Source organism: Zootoca vivipara, chromosome 17 (genome assembly GCF_963506605.1).
Source record: "Zootoca vivipara chromosome 17, rZooViv1.1, whole genome shotgun sequence".
Taxonomy (NCBI): domain Eukaryota; kingdom Metazoa; phylum Chordata; class Lepidosauria; order Squamata; family Lacertidae; genus Zootoca; species Zootoca vivipara.
This window is the reverse complement of record NC_083292.1, coordinates 28686604-28707614: the sequence shown is the minus strand read 5'-3', so window position 1 is coordinate 28707614 and position 21011 is coordinate 28686604. Positions and strand designations below refer to the sequence as shown.

The following is a 21011-nucleotide window of genomic DNA, read 5'->3' as shown; positions in this document are numbered from 1 at the left end:
GCTACTGATACTACTTTTTAGCCTATGCCAAAACATTGGCCCTGTCATGCTTCCCCACCCCGTGTAGGCAAAGAAATTAGGGGCACAATTTCACTGAATTTCTCCAGGTAGAGGTGAGATCCTGTTTCTCGGGATTTGGGGTTCACCAGTCACACAACAGTACCAGAACTTCTATCTTGTTTGCCAACTGTGGGCACCCGGGTTACCATTTTACATCCCCCATAATGCTCCAGAACTAGCACTGTCCCAGGGCATTGTGGGAGAGAAATGGGGGGGGTGGCAGACAATATTTTGGGAGAAATCCTCAAAGTGACCTTTTCCAAGGAGGCAAGAAAAATAAACTCCAAGACGTTATTTTTAAAGTGTCTGAGGAATTTTGACTCCGCTCTCTATTTTTAACCTGCGACTCATGTGGACTAGCAACTTTGGTGTTTGTCTTCTAGGAAGCCCAAGCTTTTCAATTCTACAAAGCCATGGAGCAAACTTTCCTGTACCCAGGATAAACAGATCCAGATTCTCTGGATTCCACAGAGCCCATAAGGCTCCCTGTACTTTTCCTCAGAAAAATCCCTTCCACAAAAGGAGATTTTGATCAGCTGCCTGATAAATTCACAGAGGATTCCTCTCCTGCCCTCCCCACAGCACAGCAAGCACTCCTCCTGTTCATCTTTAGCAGGATAATTGTTCCGGACCAATGAAGTTGCTGCCTTCATTTTGCCACAGGCTTTGTTGACAAAGGATGCACCCTCTTAGAAGAGCAAGACAACACACCCAGATTAATTAAATGAGACGTTAAGACAAGGCAAAGCAGTGTGACGTGTGAGTTTATGATAAAAAATATCTGTCTTCAACCGGCTCCACCCCTGGGCGACATAACTGTATCCCACCTCATCCAGGAGATGGGAAATAATTTTGGGCACAGAGATCAGTCTTTGGTGGTTCACGGAAGATTAACATCAATGTTTCTATGCTTGGCTTTGAAGAAAGCAAATTCTACAATAGTTTGTGAAAAGAAAGTGGAAAGGTGCACAGTAAAAGGCTTGTTTATTCTAAAACCACTAGGAGATCAAGGGTAAGGGTTGTTGGTTTTTTTAAAAAGTGTTGTGAAAAGTCATAAAACAATTGGAGAGGGGGGGCCTTTGAGGCCATCGAGTTCTACCCCCCTGACCGAAGCAGGAAATCCCAAACTAGAGCCCACCCCACAAAGAGATGGCTGTCCTGCTTTGGCCACCAGCGAGGAGAAACAAGGAATGACTTGAGTTCTGGTAGGTGGGGGGGGGGGAGATGGTCTGGTCCCTCTTGAGGACCGGCAACTTGACTCCAAGCACTTGGGCACACGCAGCAGAACGAGAGGCCTGCGAGGTCTCCGGCCAGCAGAGGAGGCAAGGACCCTGAACGAGGTATGTATACAGATGTCCAGGAGAGCCGTTGGCAGCCAAAAACAAAAACCCCAACTCTGGGCAGAAGCTGCCTAGAAACCGCAGCGGTCTGGAGGTGACGCTCTCCGGACTGTCCTGCCCCAGAGCCAGAGGGTCCCTCCTGGTCCTCAGAGTGCCAGCAAGGTGGGGGAGTTGAGGGAATCGGAGGAATGGTCGCCGCTGCTGCTGCTGCGCCGGTGGGCAGAGGAGCAGGCCTCGTGCAGGAAGCCAGAGCTGGAGGGGCCATCGGGGTCCCCCGGTGTGGGGTAGGTGAAGACCAGGCTTGGGGTGAAGGGGGTGAGGGACGGCGTGGCCATCAGGGTTGGGGTGTGCAGAGCCTCGGGCTCCAGCAGGCCGCTGGGGGGCAAAGTGATGCTGGGGGGCACTGGAGCCGCTCGGCGAGGGGCGCTGGGGCCCGGCGGGGACTCCCGCTTGACCGGAAGCTGGGCGAGGGTCTCCGGCCGGCTTTGGCCCTCTTCCTCTTCTCCCGAGGACTCCTCAGGGACTTTGCAGGCCGGCCGATGAGCCTCCAGGACCAGCTCCAGCCGCTCCTTCTGCTTCTGCAGCTCCGCAATCTCCTTCTTCAGCCCAGATTGCTCAGCCTCCAACTGGTCCGTCTCCTGGGGAGGTTTAAGAAAATGCAGATTGGTTAACTTTTTCAAAGAGGTTGGAGAGAAACAGGCAAAAGGGAACTGTTGAGTACAATGACACGCCCTAGAAGAGTGTAGAAGACCCTCTTCACATTCCTTTCTAGGCAATTTCCGGGGGCCACAAGCCGGTGGTGGGTGGGGCCGGAAGCAAAAGAGCCACCGCAGCTGTGAACCGAGAGGCGTGGTCAGATACTTCAGGCAAGGAGAGTGCCAAGCAAAGCCTGGGAGGGGTGTGGCCTGTGGAGAAGATCAAGGGCCAGGTATTGGAGGCCCAGGGGGCCGCATATGGCTTCCACCACTTCACTAAGAGAGCTGTCTGTCTGCTTTTGTAGATTGTATTTCTCGGGGACTGGAAACTTTCCACTGAGTATTTAAAGAACTACGGTACTATAGGTACCCTGTTTCTCCTAAAATAGGACATACCCATAAAATAAGCCGTAGCAGGATTTCTAAGCATTTGCGCGATATAAGCCATACCCCGAAAGTAAGACATAGTGATAGGCGCAGTTCTGGAGGGCCCCAAGGAAGAGGCTAGGCTGGCCATGTAATTAAAAAAATAAGACATCCCCTGAAAATAAGCCGTGTGTGTGTTTTTAAAGGAAAAATAAATATAAGACGGAGAAACACGGTAGCTGAAAACGTGAGCAGGACTGGAAATACTGTATGAGCAACAGCACGTACAGTATTATTAAGACAAATAGGTCCAATGGAATGTATTGAACAGTACTGTATATGCAAAATAAGCAGTATTTAAGGGTAAATATGGAAACATGGAAGTGGAGGATGGGAAGTCAATGGATAAAGTAACTTACGGCTTATGTTAAAATTTGTAAAGATTTTTGTTTTCTTTGTGAAAAATCAGTAAATAAGATTATGTAAAAAAAAAAGATTGTATGCCTGTTGGCAGTGATTGTCTTGGTTTTGATTCTGTGCAAGCTGCTCTGGGAGCCTTTTTTTGGCTGAAGATTGGGGTGCAAACACTCTAAATAACTAAATAAAAGAGGCCACCTTCCCCTCCCAGAAGCACCAGGAGGAGCATGGAGAGTCACTTACAGCTTGCAAGGTGTCTGTTAATTCCTTCCGCCGATTCCGGCACTTGGCTGCTGCCAGCTTGTTCCTCTCCCTCCGCAGCCGCCGTCGCTCCTCCTCTTCGGGTGTCAGCTGCAGAAGACGGGCACATCAGAAGCTGCTTCACACCAAATCACAAATCCCGCTCCGTCCACCTAGCTCAGTTTTGTCTCCAGAGTTTCAGACAGGAGTCTCTCCTGGAGATGGTAAGGACTGAACCTTTTCCGTGGAAAGCAGGTGCTCTACCACTGAGCTATGGCCTTTCCCCCTTGAAATAAAGTTGCTAGTCCACATGGTCCTGAACGGAGTTGATTTAAACAGGAAGCTGCCTTATACCACGTCAGACCATTGGCCCATCTTGATTCTTGACTCATCATAGCTCAGTTGGTTAGAGCATGGTGCTGTTAATGCCAAGGTTGCAAGTTTGATCCCTGGATGGGAACAGCTGCATATTGGGTTGGACAAGATAAACTTGGGTCTCCAGCTGCTTTTGGACTACAACTCCCATCATCCCTAGCTAGCGGGATCAGTGGTCAGAGATGATGGGAATTGTAGTCCAAAAACAGCTGGAGAGCCAAGTTTGGGAGACCCTGGAGTAGATGATCCTCAGGATCCCTTCCAACTCTATAATTCCATGAGTCTATGACTGGAGGCAGCTCTCTCCAACTGGGAGTACCGTCTATATGTGCTTCATGGACAGCAGAGGGCGCAAGTGCCTACGGAAACGTAGCTGAGATGGTCCACTAACAGCACCTTGGTCTTAATCTCTAGGTTCTTATTCTGAAAATATGTGTCCTTTTCTTCCAGTACGGCTTCTGTGCCCTTTTGCAGCTAGGCAGAAAAACCAAACAGGCCCCCTTCCTGCTGCCACCTCTCAAGGCCATCAAAAAGAGGTAGCTGTCAAATCTATGGTATGCCTGTTGCACAGCTATGAAAGATCAAGGAGTCCTGTCAAGCAGGTCCAAAAGCAGGCCATGTTTATTTTACACTGGGTGGCTCAGCCGTTTTGGAGGCTGGACTCTGCTGGAAGCGCCCTCTTGCACTCTGTGCATGCCCAGGGGCCCTCTTGAGGCATCTACAGGCTGCGTAATAATGTTCATTCAGTGCTGGGTGCAGGTGCATTTCGAGGGTACTGTGCACATGACATAATCCCCACCCCTCACTACAGGCTGATCTGAAGCATGTTCTTTGGGAAACATTTTGCTCCATTTTGTGATTCTCGAGCAGTTGCTTCCCCTTTCACAGCCACAGAAAGCGGTTTTTTAGGTCTACTCCTATTAGGTTGGGCCCAGGGATGCTGCAAGGATGTGCCACCCACATGAGGGTTGCCATATGTCCAGAATTTCCCAGACCTAGCCGGGATTCGGCCATCGGAAACCGGGATTCGGCCACACGGAAAATTCTGTGTCCTGGCAGAAATCGCTGAAATGTCTGGGAAAATTCAGGCATATGCCAACTAATGTCAGAAGTCTAGATTTTGGCAGGTTTCCCTAAAAATAGCTCAAAAACTTCATATTTTTTTTATAGATTTTGCAAATAAAAGGTGAACTTTGGGCAAAACTAAAACTTTGGTTAGAGAGTGTGTTGCTGATAATATGGGTGCATATTCCATTGCAGGGGGTTGGACTAGATCAGGCATCCCCAAACTGCGGCCCTCCAGATGTTTTGGCCTACAACTCCCATGATCCCTAGCTAACAGGACCAGTGGTTGGGGAAGATGGGAATTGTAGTCCAAAACATCTGGAGGGCCGAAGTTTGGGGATGCCTGGACTAGATGTTCCATGGGGTCCCTTCCAACTCTAGGATTCGCCTTTTTATACATATATAAAGGTGAGGTTGGAACGGCCTGGGTACAGGTGCAGCAAGGTGTGGTGTCGTATGGGTGGGGAGGGGAGTGTGGGAAAATGCCAGGATCTGTCCAGGTCTTCTTAGGCCCCTATGCCTGGGCAGGACGTCTGGAACACCTTCAGCATACACCCGGGAATCATGGACTCATAACTGGGCTTTATGAGCACCAAATCAGCAGTGAACAGCAGAAGCATTTGTAGAGGGTTCAAAACATTCCTCATTTATTTCTATTAACTACTGCATATTTACAGATCTGGCTTTGTGAGTGTTACAGCCTCTCACTTAGCCATCTTATCTACAGAAGATATTAAACTGCACACAGCACACGGCAGAGAGCAGAGTCAGGACTGAAAAACAACAAAGTAACAATTCCTAACTGTTCCCTCCCAACAGCAGATATCACCAGATTTTCAGAATGGGAGGGGTGAAAATGCTCACAACCTCCCCCTTTTCATTCTGACCATTATGAAAATCTAGCACAAAAGCAATTTCTTTACATATATACCAAGTTGTTCCTTATTAACAGCTTTAGTCAAAGCATCAGCAGGTATTTCTTTCCCTGGCATATATGAGACTTTTACAACTCCTTTCTGAATGCATTCTCTGGCACGGTGCAATTTGATTAGCAAATGTTTTGTTCTTTGCTTGCACCCTTCTGAATGGATTAGTTCTATGCAGGCTTTGTTGTCCTGATAAACTTGAACTGGACAACAAATTTTTACTCTCATATCCTCACATAGTTGCAACAACCACTCTACATTCATGAGGGAAAAATTTAAAGCGTTGAGTTCTGCTTCACATGAACTCATGCTTATTGTTGCCTGTTTCTTACAAGACCAATCAAATAGGCACTGATTGTACAAATAACACACACCTGAGGTGCTCTTGCCATCAGTTGTATCACTACCAAAACTGGCATCGGCATAGATCTCAAGACCTCCAGATTTTTGGCTAGTAAGCTTCAACCTGTAATGCATAGTGCCTTTTAAATACCTAACTATGCGTTTCAGTGCCTTCCAGTCTTGCACTGTAGGTTGATTTACATATCTGCTGAGCAAATTTACGCTAACAGCAATGTCTGGTCTTGTGCACCTTGCTATAAAACTAAGTTTACCCAAAACACTTCTGAACAATGTAGTGTCAGGAAAAACATTAGCATTAGTATCATGTTGGTACCCTGTGACCATGGGGGTGTCTACAGAATTGGCATCTGTCAGATTTAATTTTTCAATCACATCATTGATCTTACGTGATTGATGCAGCAAAACATCACCTTGCTTATTTCTCTCTACTTCCAGTGAGAGATAATTGCTGACTTCCCCTAGGTCTTTCATATCAAAATGCTTTTGCAGTTTTGCAAGAGTGGTTTTGTAAATATTTGCATCCTTCCAGAAAAACAAAATATCATCCACAAAACAAATGCAGTACAATTTGTGCTGGTTAGATTCTTTAACAAAAACACAAGAATCAGCCTTTCCTTGCTGGAAACCTAAGGAAAACAGCACTTCTGTCAGCTTAGTGTGCCAGCATCGAGCACTTTGTTTTAGACCATACAGGGATTTTTTTAATTTACACACCATTCCCTTTTTTATCTGCACTCCGTCTGGCGGTGACATGTAAATACTCTCATTGAGAATTCCGTACAAAAACGCAGTATTTACGTCGTGATGAGATATGGTCATGCCCTCTTCTGCAGCAATTTTCATCAACAGCCTAACTGTCTCAAATTTGACTGTCGGTGAATATGTCTCATGATAGTCCTGATCAGGAACTTGAGAAAAACCACGTGCAACTAATCTGGCTTTATATCTGACCACTTTACCAGTCTGATCAGTCTTGGTTTTGTAAATCCACCTGCTGTCTACAAGTTTCATGCCTGGTTCTACTGGAACCAATTCCCACGTGTCATTTTGCTTTAGGGAATTCAATTCAGCTTTCATGGCATTAAGCCAAGGTTCGGCATCTTTTTCAGGTAAATTTTGAACCTCTTTGTAGTTAGTTGGTTCAAAAACTGAGTTTGGATTGCTAGTGGCAGCCATATCTGAAATAGCAGCTTTAGCAAATTCTTTAGAAAATCGTTTAGGTGCTTGTCCCTTGGTAGTTCTCTCAGATCTACGCAATACTCTGGGATCCTCTGGGTCTGGTTCCTCCTCCTTGGGAGAATGGTGACCTGTATCTGGCAAAGATTCTACCTCTAGATCAGTGTCAGACCCATCTGATTTCTTAAAAGAGGTCTTTTCATTCTGATCATCTGTATCAGTGTCAGAATCTGTGCTACCATCAGCATCAGTTACAGGGTTTGCCTCTTTGTTAATTGGTTTCACCACCTCATCATCTGAAATGGGATGACATTGAAAAATGCCAACTTTGTCCCATTTTGGATTACAATCCATGCTTCTGGTCAGCCTAATTGTGTTTGTGTCTGTCATCAGCACACGATAGGAACCTTTTTCATAACCTAGAAAAATGCCATGTTGACCAGATTTGCTCAGTTTGTCACCTTGCAGAGTGTGCACCCAAACTTCAGAACCGAAAATTTTTAAATGTTTTACAAACGGTTTCCTTTTGAACAGCATTTCGTATGGGGTGCAATCAATGGCTGATTGATATCTGCGGTTGTAAATATAGGTGAAACACGATAGAGCTTCAGCCCAGAAGGGGTTGGGTAGGCCTGAATCATGCAACAGAGTTTTAATTCCTTGTTGCAAGGTCTGGTTTACTCTTTCACATAAACCATTCTGCCATGGAGATCTGGGCGTGGCAGTCATGTGCTCTATGCCCTGTTCAGCAGTAAAGTTTTCAAACTGTTCTGAACAAAATTCTCCACCCCTGTCAGTAAAAAGACAACGTACATGCTCATCGTGAACATTCCTGAGCCATGCACAAAATTTTTGAAACTTAGAGAAGGCTTCAGACTTCTTTTGTAACATATAGACCCAAACATATCTAGAATAGGCATCTATCAGAACCAAAAAATAACATGAGTTTCCTCTAGAGAGTGCTAGAGGTCCAACCAAGTCTGCATGCACAATCTCATAAGGTTTCTTAACCTCCCTCCCAGATTTTGTACCTTTGGGAGCTTGCTTAATTTTGTTCTCTGCACATGAGACACATTTCATATGATAAGGACACTTTTGAACTTTCATGCCCTCAACCATATTTTGCATTTTACCTACTGCCTGGAAATGCAAATGACCAAACAAACGATGATAATCATGAATACAATGGTTATGCAATTTCTCATTCTTATCTACTGATATATTACAGCATGCCTTTTCAGTTTCTTTAGTTGCTCCAGCAGCTGTACCTGTAACAAAAGGCAATACATATAAACCATCAACACACTTAGCATAAAGAATGAGTTTGTTATCTCGAAGAATTTCACACCGAGAGTTTGCAAACACCACTTTAAATCCTTGAGCGTCTAGCTGAGAAACACTCAAGAGATTATCCTGCAAATGAGGAGCATACATAACATTTTTAACTGTTGCATTAAGGCTCTGCAAAGAAACCGTTCCCTGAGCCAAACTTTTAATAGTCGTTCCATCCGCTTGATGAATTGCTCCTCCCTGTTTCTCAAGATGAAGAAAGAGATTTTTATCATTGGCCACGTGCCTTGTGGCTCCTGAGTCGACAACAAAAACAGAACGTGTGAGTTGATTAGAACTGCGTGAAATCAAAGCCTTTGATGCAGCTGGCCCTTGGGGTTTTCGGCCTCCTCCCCCTTTGCCTTTGAAGTTGCCCTTCTTCTTTGAAGAGTTTTTACACTGATTTTTAAAATGGCCGACCTCTCCGCAAGAAAAACAGCGGCGCATTTTAAGAGCTTTTGCAACACTTTCACTTTCCCCTGTTGAAGGCTTGTAAGCATTTCCAACAGCCTTGTCCCTGCTTTCTCTAGCAGTCTGTCTGCGATCCCACTCATTCAAGAGCACGCTAGACACATAATCTTCTGTTAGACGGTCATTGGGCAAAGACGACAATTGAGCAGCTACAGCATCATAAGATTCATCCAAACTGTTTATGATAAGCATTGCAAAAACAGCTTCTGAAATATTTAAGTCTCGCTGGACAAGATCTTGTCTGAGACGTTTTAATTGGGCTAGATGGCTGGGCAAATCACCATCTTTCTGTAATTCCAGCCTACACAGCTTTTTAAAGAAAAGCACACTGGATCCTGCATTTTGTCTTAGATGCATATCTCGAAGTTTATTCCAAACAGCCCGTGCAGTCTGCTGGTTCTCCAAATTGACCAACAACTGGTCCTGGACACTCAGAATAATTGTCCCCCTGGCTCTCATGTCTGCCTCATGCCACGCTGGCCATCCATCATCATCCTCATTAGGGGGGTCATCTTCTATAATATGGTAAAGCTTTTCCCTTTGTAAAAGTGCTTTCATTTTGACCTGCCACGTAGGATAGGTCTCTGGTGTAAGGAGAGGAAAAGATAGAGACATCTGGCCAGAATGTGCAGAAGCCATGCCTGTGTTTAGTTAACAGCAAGACACTTCCCTTCATGCACCCCAAATACTCTTGACTCTCTCAGCAACTTCTCTCCCCACTCAGCACAATTAACAGGCAAACTGGAAAAGCGTCTCTGCTGTCTTCTTGGCAGCCAGCAACATACCTTTTCTGTAAATCAAACAGCAGCTTGAAAAACAGCTTCAGCTCACAGCTCAACTCTGATGTGCAGCATCAGATGGAAATGGATCAGAAACATCCAATTATCCAACCATCAATAGCCATCTGCAACCATCAGCCTGCTACCAGCAACCATCCGCCTGCTACCATATGTGGGAAAATGCCAGGATCTGTCCAGGTCTTCTTAGGCCCCTATGCCTGGGCAGGACGTCTGGAACACCTTCAGCATACACCCGGGAATCATGGACTCATAACTGGGCTTTATGAGCACCAAATCAGCAGTGAACAGCAGAAGCATTTGTAGAGGGTTCAAAACATTCCTCATTTATTTCTATTAACTACTGCATATTTACAGATCTGGCTTTGTGAGTGTTACAGCCTCTCACTTAGCCATCTTATCTACAGAAGATATTAAACTGCACACAGCACACGGCAGAGAGCAGAGTCAGGACTGAAAAACAACAAAGTAACAATTCCTAACTGTTCCCTCCCAACAGCAGATATCACCAGATTTTCAGAATGGGAGGGGTGAAAATGCTCACAGGGAGCACAGAACATGATACAAGCCTGCTTCCTTTGAAACACCCACTTGCATGGGCAGACGGCACGGATAGAAATTCCCATGTTAAGCAATATGATAACACAAAGGGATGTACCGTTGCAAAGCATGATGCACAAAGCACTCTGGGAAGAGAACCAGCCCTGCCCATTTCAAAGTCTTTGTGCGTACATAGCTTTGCATATCCTCAGCGTGTTCATAAACTCAGCAGGCCTGCACTCTGGACATGCCCAAAGGCACTCTTGTCAGGGTTGGATTAACCATTATGCAAAATAAGCATGTGCTTAGGGCATCAAGGGAAGTGGGGAAATTTTCATTGTCGGATTTTTAACATTAATGGTCACAAATTGATCAGCTGAGCTTATTTTCTCAGTTGAAGTTTATTTTTAAAAATCCCAGCAGAACAACTATGCAACAAGGCAGGCTGCAGGGCCGTCTTAAGTATATCTGGTGCCCAGGCGCGATGGATCCCTCCGGTGCCCCCGCCCCGCCCCGTTTCCCAGCGCAGCGCCTGGCGGCCTGGCGCCCTGCTCCACCCAGCCTGGCCGTAGGGCCAGCCCTGGCATGCTGGATGGCTTACCTCTCTACCAAGTATAGAAGCAGATGTACTACGTAATATTCATTCTGAGGATCAGGGCTGTCTTAAGCATATGTGCCCCCGGGGTGCAAAGATCCGCCCAGCGCCCCCAAATTTAGTTTAGCCCCCAAATTAGCACCACCACACTTAAACTCATAAGTATTGTTTAGGCACTGACTTAGGAGAAACACCAGTCGTGTCAAAGGTGTCTTTGACCCCGCTGCCGCATAGCAGCTCAATACAATACGTAACATAATATTTTGATGTAAGGGTTAATTTCGTGTGCACGGCACTGTTGTGAATGACAAGCGCCACTGCTGGTGCGGCGCATCTTTGGTAAATGAGCACACAAAGTCAAAAGTCCTTTAGTGAAACAGTAGGTATACATTTCGGTAATACCTAGGTATATATGAATTTTGTTTTTCTAGCTTGATCAAAATTATTTATTATTTCATAACAGGTAGATACGGTAGTTAAGAGCTTAGGCGGCTTCAGCGGCGGAAGCCTGGTGCCCCCCGGAATTTGGCGTCCAGGTGCCCCGCACCCCTTGCACCCCCGGGTAAGGGCGGCCCTGCTGAGGACCTGATCAAAGTCGATGCCATTAGAAAAGCCAGAACATTTTTTTTTCAAATATAAAGTGGAAGTATACAAAACCAAAGATTCTTCTCCATCTTACTGTAGATTTGTTTGTTTTTTTGAAAAATAGAATTTCATTTTACAATTTATTATTTGCTTATATTTTGACATATATGGGGGCACCCAAATCTTTTAAGTGCTCCGGGCCTCTTAATCCTGCCTCTTGTACATTCTTTGCATGTTCCAGTGTTTAGCAAGCCTGCCCTCGAAGTCTCTTCCCTCCTTTTTAACCTGCTCTATCCAGGAGGCCGCAGCAGATCTTTGCCCCACTGAAATGCATTAGGTTTCCAGGAACCTTCTGCAGTCCCACTGGGTCCTCCACATTCCCTCCCTGCCCTGCCCCCAAATACTCACATGCTCTGAATGACGCCTCCGCGGTGTCAGGATTGGCCCGGCAGTGCGGATCACACCCGGCCGAATGCCAGGAGCATAATGCGGGCAACGGTAGGGTCGTGGGTAAGGGGGAAACCCTGGTGAGGCGCCCATGATGGTTGGCTGAACCATCCACTGTAGGTCTTGGCTGGTGGTGATGGTGTTGAGGTTGGGGACAAAGCCACTGGCGGCACTGCTGCTGCCGGCCCCGGGATCAGACGGGTACTTCTGCTGGAGAGGAAGAAGACAAAGACGGTCACAAACAGAGCTTGGGTATCTCTGTGGAGAGATCTGCCGGAGCTCACCAACAAGCGCACAAACTTCTGAGGAAGAAAAGGCTCCTTTCGCAGCCTGGGTGGAATCTAGACAACAACAACAACAACAACAACAACAACAACAACAACAACAACAACAACAACAACAACATATTATTATTATTATTATTATTATTATTATTATTATTATTATTATTTATACCCCGCCTATCTGGCTGGGTTTCCCCAGCCACTCTAGGCGGCTTCCAACCGAGTATTAAAAACAGTACAGCATCAAACATCAAAAACTTCCCTAAACAGGGCCGCCTTCAGCTGTCTTCTGAAAGTAGAATAGTTACTTATTGCCTTAACATCTGCTGGGAGGGCATTCCACAGGGCAGGTGCCACTACCGAGAAGGCCCTCTGTCTGGTTCCCTGTAACCTCACTTCTCGCAATGAGGGAACCGCCAGAAGGCCCTCGGTGCTGGATCTTAGGGTCCGGGCAGAACGATGGGGGTGGAGACGCTCCTTCAGGTATACAGGACCGCTGAGGAAATGCTTTTTTTAAAAAAAACTCATCAAACCTAATTCCGGCCCTGGTGACGTCACAATGTCACAACATCACAACAACGTCCCATGTGTGCACATTGCATCTCCCTCCCTAAACCAGGTAGAAGCTTCCTGGGCTTTGGGAAGGAAGCGCCTTGTCCCCCCAGTCTGCTGACCCGCATGCCACCGACGACCCAACTCTAGAATTCTATTATTCGGTGCCAAGGGCTTCTTCTGAAAAGAGAACTAGCCTCTCTTCATCATAGCAATGGAAAGGTGAATGGCTTCCTTCCTTCAATTTCCACCCCACCAACGGAGCCCAGTGGGGCAAACAACAACAATAAAAACAGTACAGTCAAATTTAAAACATGAAATACGATTCCCAGCAACTTGCTTGCTACCTTCCAACAGCAAGAGGCAGAGCATAGCCACTGGGAGCCATCGACAGCCCTATACAGATACCCTCATAGAAAATAAATTCAAGTTTGCCAGAACCTCCCAGCCATCAAATGGCCTCTTAAATCTGGAAGCCCTTCTCACATCTCACACAGGCTGTAGATTTCAGGACAGCACTGAGAGCGGCAGACTTGACCTGCAGGGCCCAATCCACCGGTAACCTTCTCCTGCACAGGATAGCTCGATCGGTAGAGCACAAGACTCTTAACCTCAGGGTCGTGGGCAGAAGATTCCTGCACTGCAAGCGGTTGGAGTAGAGGACCCTTGCGGTCCCTTCCAGCTCAACGATTCTATGATTCTAGGTCCCTGAAGAGTTGCACAATAACGGGATATTCGTTTCCACAAACCTCGTGCAGGATAATTTCCTGGCAGGCGGAGCCCTCGCCTGCCCAAGATACTTAAGGAAGAGAGAATATGAAAAGAGACCTGCTGGATCCGGCCAACTGCCCAACGAATCCAGCATCCTGCCCTCTCAGTGGTCAAATAGATCCCTGGGAGAGGTCACCAAGCAGGGCCAGAACGCAATGCAACTTTCCCAGCTTGCAATGCCCAGCAGAGAGAGGCAGAGAAAGCACAGCCATAGCAGCTAGCAGCCATTATTAACCTTTATTCCCCATGATATTTGTCTAGCCATCTTTGAATCATAGAATCATAGAGTTGGAAGAGACCACAAGGACCATCCAGTCCAACCCCCTGCCAAGCAGGAAACACCATCAAAGCATTCTTGACATATGCCTGTCAAGCCTCTGCTTAAAGACCTCCAAAGAAGGAGACTCCACCACACTCCTTGGTAGCAAATTCCACTGCCGAACAGCTCTTACTGTCAGGAAGTTCTTCCTAATGTTTAGGTGGAATTTTCTTTCTTGAAGTTTGAATCCATTGCTCCGTGTCCGCTTCTCTGGAGCAGCAGAAAACAACCTTTCTCCCTCCTCCATATGACATCCTTTCATATATTTGAACATGGCTTTCATATCACCCCTTAACCTTCTCTTCTCCAGGCTAAACATACCCAGCTCCCTAAGCCATTCCTCATAAGGCATCGTTTCCAGGCCTTTGACCATTTTGGTTGCCCTCTTCTGGACACGTTCCAGCTTGTCAGTATCCTTCTTGAACTGTGGTGCCCAGAACTGGACACAGTACTCCAGGTGAGGTCTGACCAGAGCAGAATACAGTGGTACTATTACTTCCCTTGATCTAGATGCTACACTCCTATTGATGCAGCCCAGAATTGCATTGGCTTTTTTAGCTGCTGCATCACACTGATAAGTCATCCAAGCCATCGCTCAATCGCTCAATCTTGCAGGAACAAGCTGCTTTTTTTATTTCCCACCTCTGGTGCCGAACTGCCTTGGGACAACAATCTGCCTTTCCCCTCATATCCCAGCTGTGTGTGAGGCTGCATGATGGCCCTCTGCACATGCTCAGGAACACTGGTCTCCTCACATAGACAAAGGAAGGGCTGCAGCAGAGCTCAGTTCCCAGTCTATTTCCCCTACACAGTGGAGCCGTTAAGCCCCAGGGCAGAGAGGAGACAGCTGCCTCTCTACCCCCCGGAATTACGCACCCAGTGCCCTTTTCACACACCCCTTGACCTACTTCCCCAGTAGCCTCTGCCTTTCCCTGAGGCATGTTGGTACACCTCTGGGGAGGCCCGCCCTGGCCTTCTGCGTGGGGCAGCTGGCGTCATCTCAGCCGACTCGCTGGGAGCGGCCTCAAAACCTACACACACTCATTGCCTGCTGTTTCTCTGACACATCTTCCTACCCAGGTGAGGGTGGAGGACACCTGGCCAGGGTCACCTGTCTTGAGACAAGACTGTTGCACAGGCCCAGGCACCCTGCTAGGAAGCAGGAGTCCTGGGATCTTGGCCAAGATCGGGGGTGGGGGGAAGGGTTAGAGCAACCTGAAATAGCTTACTCCCCAGTTTTTTGGAGGGGGGAGTCACGATCAGAAAACTTAGTTTTATTACACTTGTTATTTGCTTTGATTATTTCAAAAAATTCGTACAATATTTTTTTCTTTCTTTACAAGAAAGAAGATTCCACCTAAACATTAGGAAGAACTTCCTGACGGTAAGAGCTGTTCGACAGTGGAATTGGCTGCCAAGGAGTGTGGTGGAGTCTCCTTCTTTGGACGTCTTTAAGCAGAGGTTTGACAGCCATCTGTCAGGAATGCTTTGATGGTGTTTCCTGCTTGGCAAAGGGTTGGACTGGATGGGCCTTGTGGCCTCTTCCAACTCTATGATTCTATTATTCTACACCACTTAACTTGGGGGAGGGGGGAGGACACATTACTGGCAAAATTGCACCCTTCCACCAAGAACCAATTATACCAAGATCCTATTATACCAATAGCTCAGTTGGCTAGAGCGTGGTGCCAAGGTTGCAGGTTCGATCCCCGTATGGGACAGTTGCATTGCAGGGGTTGGATTAGATGTTCCTCAGGGTCCCTTCCAACTCTACAATTCTAATTGTAAGAGGATGAGAACGGCAGATTTTATTCGTTCCATTTTCTGTCTAGTTAACCAGTGAGCTTCAAGACTGAGTGGGGGCTGCTGCTGCCAACTGCATCTTCCATGTCTTAGTCTAACACGCTAACCACTAACTACACTGTCTGCAATTTCAACACAAGGCCACCACTCTCCCTTGCAGGATAAGTTGGGTCTCTCGGGTAATACACCCTGCTCCTCAAGGGGAGTGATGTGCAGTGGTTAGAACAACACAAGGCATGAGTTCAACATATAAAAAACACATTTATATCCCACCTTTCCTGTAAGGAGTTCAAGGTGGAGCACATTATTCTCCTCCTCTCCACCTTTATCCTTAAAAACAACCCTGTGGTCATGTCGGGATTCGAAGCCTGGTCTCCCAAGTCCTGGCCCAACACTCTGACCATGGCACATTACACTGGTAGAGGCTCAGGCAGAAAAACCTGGATGCTGCAGGGCCAGGAATGGGGGAGGGGGGTGGATGCCAGCCTCTGGATGCTGTTGGACTCCAGCACCCATCAGCCTCAGCCAGCATGGCCAGCAGTGAGTGATGATGGGAGTTGGAGTCCTGCTACATCCAGAGGTTCCCCAGTCACTGCTGCAGAGAGACACCTCTCCCTCTCTCATCATACTAAACGTGCAGTGGGCTGCATCCAACTGAGTCCTACTCAGAGTAGGCCCCGTTGACATCAATGCACCCAACGGGTCAACTTTCCAATGGGTCAACTCTGTGTAGGATTCACTTTGGATACAACCCACAACCCAACTGCCGCGAGACATGCTGATGCCGTTCTGCTGATTCACAGAAGGTAGGGTCTATCACAGGCACCCCCCAAACTCGGCCCTCCAGATGTTTTGGGACTACAACTCCCATGATCCCTAGCTAACAAGACCAGTGGTCAGCGATGATGGGAGTTGTAGTCCCAAAACACCTGGAGGGCTGAGTTTGGGGGTGCCTGGCGTATCACGATCTCTGAGGCAAACCTCCATGTCCACAGAAAGTCTACCTCAGCCTGGGTGCCAGATGTGGAGGGCAAGTCATGCCTTGGCAACAGGGCTTCCAGCTGGCAACATGTTGAACGTGGACTGGATAGACCCTGGGGTCTGACCCACTTTTCAGAAGGGTTCAGTTGCCAGACAGATGAAACAGCAGTGACTCTCCTCTGGAAAACATCATTCCCACCATACACGTCTGACACAAAGGGGAAAGAGTTTACATTCCCCTCTCTGACACCCCCTTTTGTTGGTTGTTTTTTATAAAGAGAACATTACCCTGGCAGATTTTAAAGACAGTGTCATGGAGAGACAGAAGATGGAGACAGAAGCCCCCCACCCCGGGGGTGCTGGAACAAATAGTATCACCAGGACCTAGGAAATCCGAGGTCTCTCATCCCAGCTGCTCACACCAGCAGCCTACCTCGCAGGGCTGTTGTGAGGATTTAGGAGAGAGCGTCTATTACGTGGGTCTTTGAAGAAGATGTGACATGTGCTACTTAATTTAACTCTCCCTGCTGGGTTTAGAGAGCACATCGCATAGGGGGGTCAGGGGTGGGGAATTGGGTGCCCTCGACCCCCAAGTCCCATCATCCCTGACCATTGTCCAGATTGGCTAGGGATGCTAAGAGATGGAGTCCAACAGTTCTTCCATTCCTCCCATATGTGCATCATCCGCCAGCCTTGCAAGGTAGGACGAGAGCTGGCAGATTTTCAAATTTCTCTTTTATTACGTTGAGCAGGTTCCCAGGGGCATTTCGCAAGAGGAGAGGAAGGCGGATTGGGGAAGAACAGAACTCCCAGCTGCTGCCTTTGAAACGGGATCCGATGAAGGACTGGGAGAGGGGAAGGGCGCCCCACCCTCGCTGTCTGTCGAGCGGGTGACTCGCTCTGACGACTGTTCTGATGACTCACCTTGTTATGACACAGCACAAGATGACACAGCAGAAAAAAAGGAGAGCGCGGCTCCTCCCGTCCTGTCCCACGGAAACGACCCAGGTGTGGGGTTTTTTTTTTGCGGGGAGGGGGGCAGACAGAAGTCGCCACCGAGCAAGGACCGCCCCCCTATTTAAATACACGAACATGAATGTCCTCCTCTGCTAGAATATTGATGTAGGAACAGAGGAAGCTGCTTATAGCCGGTCAGATCCAATGGTCCATCTAGCTCAGTATTGTCTGCACTGACTGGCAGCAGCTCTACAGGGGTTTCCGGGGAGGGGAATTCCCAGCCCCACCTGGAGATGCCAGAGATTGAGATCTCCCATTGAGCTGTGGCCCTTCCCCAAATAAGATTCTTGTTGTGAAGGGGTACCTCAGTCAGTAGAGCATGAGACTCTTAATCTCAGGGTCGTGGGTTCGAGTTGCACTCTGGGCAAAAGATTCCTGCATTGCCGGGGTTGGACTAGATGACCCTTGGGGTCCCTTCCAACTCTACAGTCCTATGAAAGGAGGAACAGCACCTCAGTGACTTTGACTGCATTAGATGGGAGGTTTCATTCCCAGCCTTTCCTGAAGGTCCCACCAGGGATTAAACTGGGGACCCCCCCAAGCTACGACTCTTCCCCCTTATTTCTCAATACTAAAATCTCTCTTTATTTATTTTTTCTCCAGTAGAGTGTTTCTGATCTAAACTGTATGTTAAAAATGATAATATACCAACATTCTTTGTCCTAGAATCCCTGTACAAGGCAGAAAATTCTCTCCCAATCCCCAGAGTGGCAGTTTCATGTTCCTGGTTGAAGCCATGATCTCCCTTCCTGCTTACTCATTGATGAGTTGCAGGAACTCAGGTTATTCCTGAGCAATTTCTGAAAGCACCATCGACTTAAGGAACTCCTTGCCACAATGAAGGATGGAAGACACCAACAGATTTGGGGGGGGGTAATACTGCAGGCTGCCCATCCTTGAGATCCAAGGCTTTCTTCCACCAATCCATCACACTTTGCCTTCCACCAGACCCTCCTCTGCCTGCTGAAGAGTCCCACGAGGTTTAGAAGCTGGCATATATACTTTCTTGCCAACAGTAGCTAACTAGTTGAGTCATCAATTTATCTTATTTCCTGGGTGAAAGGCCCCCAGGATTATCAATGCCAACACATAATGATGCCTCAGACTCTCTTTTATTCAACAATCTAGCCACATCTCTGTGGATTTAGTCACCAAACACCACACGCACAGCAATCCACGAAAATCCACCCAGCCTGTCTCTTCTTATAGGCTTAGCTCTTTCCCTCAACCCCAGATCCCCATTTGCAACCAGAAGAAAGGACAGATGAGACATTAGGCTTGTTCACACATTACACTGACCTAGGCTCAATAAAGGTACAAGTGTTTTGCATGAGAAAGAGTACAGTTTGTTGAGTGGTAACAGCACACCTATTGTGTACTCTCAATGTGAGTAACCAAATGAATGTAAAGGTAAAGGGACCCCTGACCATAAGGTCCAGTCGGGACCGACTGCGGTTGCGGCGGTCATCTCGCGTTATTGGCCGAGGGAGCCGGCGTACAGCTTCCAGGTCATGTGGCCAGCATGACAAAGCCGCTTCTGGCGAACCAGCGCTGCACACGGAAACAGCGGTTACCTTCCCGCTGGAGTGGTACCTATTTATCTACTTGCACTTTGATGTGCTTTCAAACTGCTAGGTTGGCAGGAGCAGGGACCGAGGAACAGGAGCTCACCCCGTCACAGGGATTCGAACCACAAACCATCTGATCGGCAAGCCCTAGGTTCAGTGGTTTAACCCATAGCACCACCCGCATACAGTACAGCTATTTGTGTGCACAGATTGTACAGCTCATTGACTGCAACATGCGAACATCCCATAATGATTCCCAGATCCTCCTTCGTGTTCCCTGTAGAGTTACCTCCCCATTTCACCGTATGGTGGAATCTTGGGTTCTATTATATTTTTTGTATCGAACAAGATTTATATATCAATCCTAAAGAAACTCTAAAATTACACGTTAAAATTATGGATAAAAACCAGATATTGTTATTCTGGTTCCCCTCGCCCCCCCCAAAATAAAATATTTATTTTTATCTAATAGGATTTCAATGCTGCGTAATCATAAGAAATGATGAAAACGCACCCAAAATTTACATGGTTAAACCTCTGCTGTGTGCCCGCGGGCCAGGTGCTGTACACATATGCTCCCTGTGTATGGTTCAATACTAAACTCCTGCTATCTCTTTCCCTGCAGCTTCCCTCTTGCAAAACCACCAGTTGTCAAAGCCACTCCAAGAACCCCCCCTCTCTGTAATCTCTTTTCAGAGCTGACACTAGCCAAACCCACATTTGAGAGAAAAATCAGATGCAAGGCGCTTTTACCCACTAACGTTCTATGGAAGCCGGGCGTGAGTTATCCCCTAGCGGCCAAAACCGGCACTGCTCCAATAGCCAAAGCGAGCAAAGCGACTTCTTAAACCCGGATTTGCTCCCGCTCCTTGTTTAGTTTGACCTCCCTTGCCCGTGCCTCTGAGCTCATTGAGAGTATTCTTTTTTCTATAGCTGGAAAATCATGCTGCAGTCTAATAAAACGTGTTTATAATTTTAGGAGATAACTATGTTAAATAACCTAGAAAACACGCACAATAAAGTATCGAATGGAAATAAACCCGGCATAGAGGCCACAAAAAAAGGGACACAAAATTCCCACAACGCCACCGTTTCATTTTAAGCGCGTGGACAGGCAATACAATACCACAAATCCTTCTGTCTCCTACACCACCCATTTGACAAAAGCAATCCCTCTCCACCCCCGATTAGGGGGAAAGGCGCTTGAGATCAGAGGCAGACTAGGGCTCCCCAGACACAGAGAAACCGGAGCACTTATTCAGAAATTTCAAACCGGGGGGGGGGACGACGGGGGGACGACGACTATGATATTTTATTCAATTTGGCACCCCTGGCTCCTGAGGCTTCTGTCCTTGGGCCAATCATCAATTTCAACCCTCTGCCCTGGAAGACGCGTGGGGAGGGATCATTTGCCGGGCAATGGCACACTAAAGAGTGTCCAGAGTTAGGAGAGAGCAAGGAGAAAAACCTTACCTGCTGCGTCCCTGGGCGCAGAGTGGAGGGCCGATGACTCCCGGGAGCAGGTGCCCTTCCCTCTCCGTAACCCTTGTACATCTCTACCCAGCCTTAGCCCAGCGAACTGTCCCACACGCTGAAAAGAGCGCTTTCCATTTGCCTGATTTTTATGAATGGGAGCTCCCAGCCCACGCTATTCTCTAAGGAGGGGGGGATGAGACATCGTCAAGCTGCCACTCGGCGTATTCGGGTAGGAAATCCCTCCCCTGAAACCTCATTTCGACAGTGAACCCGATGAACTGTAGAGATGACACCCCCTGAGGGCAAGAAAGACCTCTTAAAATATAATCTAAAGTTTCAGTGGACTGCAGCCTCCCCTATCTAAAGCCGCACTTGGTTCATTCCAAGGAGTGAGTCAGACAGCGGTGACGTAGATGCCCTTAAATGGCCTGATTTCTTCCTGTTTGGCGTTCC

The 21011-nt window shown here is 47.5% G+C and overlaps 1 protein-coding gene across 1 annotated transcript; it reads right to left on the bottom strand.

Annotated features, from left to right (window-relative positions):
* Positions 1-87: 87 nt before the first annotated feature.
* On the bottom strand, positions 88-20706 carry FOSL1 (FOS like 1, AP-1 transcription factor subunit). The gene is made up of 4 exons (XM_035098498.2): positions 20556-20706; positions 11749-11997; positions 3122-3229; positions 88-2038 (listed from the first exon to the last, which is right to left on the bottom strand). The coding sequence occupies exons 1-4, from the start codon at positions 20634-20636 to the stop codon at positions 1547-1549; spliced, it is 930 nt and encodes a 309-aa protein (XP_034954389.2). The 5' UTR covers positions 20637-20706; the 3' UTR covers positions 88-1546.
* Positions 20707-21011: the final 305 nt, after the last annotated feature.

Coding starts and splice junctions, on each gene's coding strand:
- FOSL1 (XM_035098498.2), bottom strand. CDS start 20,636: ATGTACAAGGGTTACGGAGAGGGAAGGGCACCTGCTCCCGGGAGTCAT. Junction 3,230..11,748: donor GGAGGCGTCATTCAGAGCAT/GTGAGTATTTGG, acceptor CGTCTTCTGCAG/CTGACACCCGAAGAGGAGGA. Junction 2,039..3,121: donor TAACAGACACCTTGCAAGCT/GTAAGTGACTCT, acceptor AAACCTCCCCAG/GAGACGGACCAGTTGGAGGC.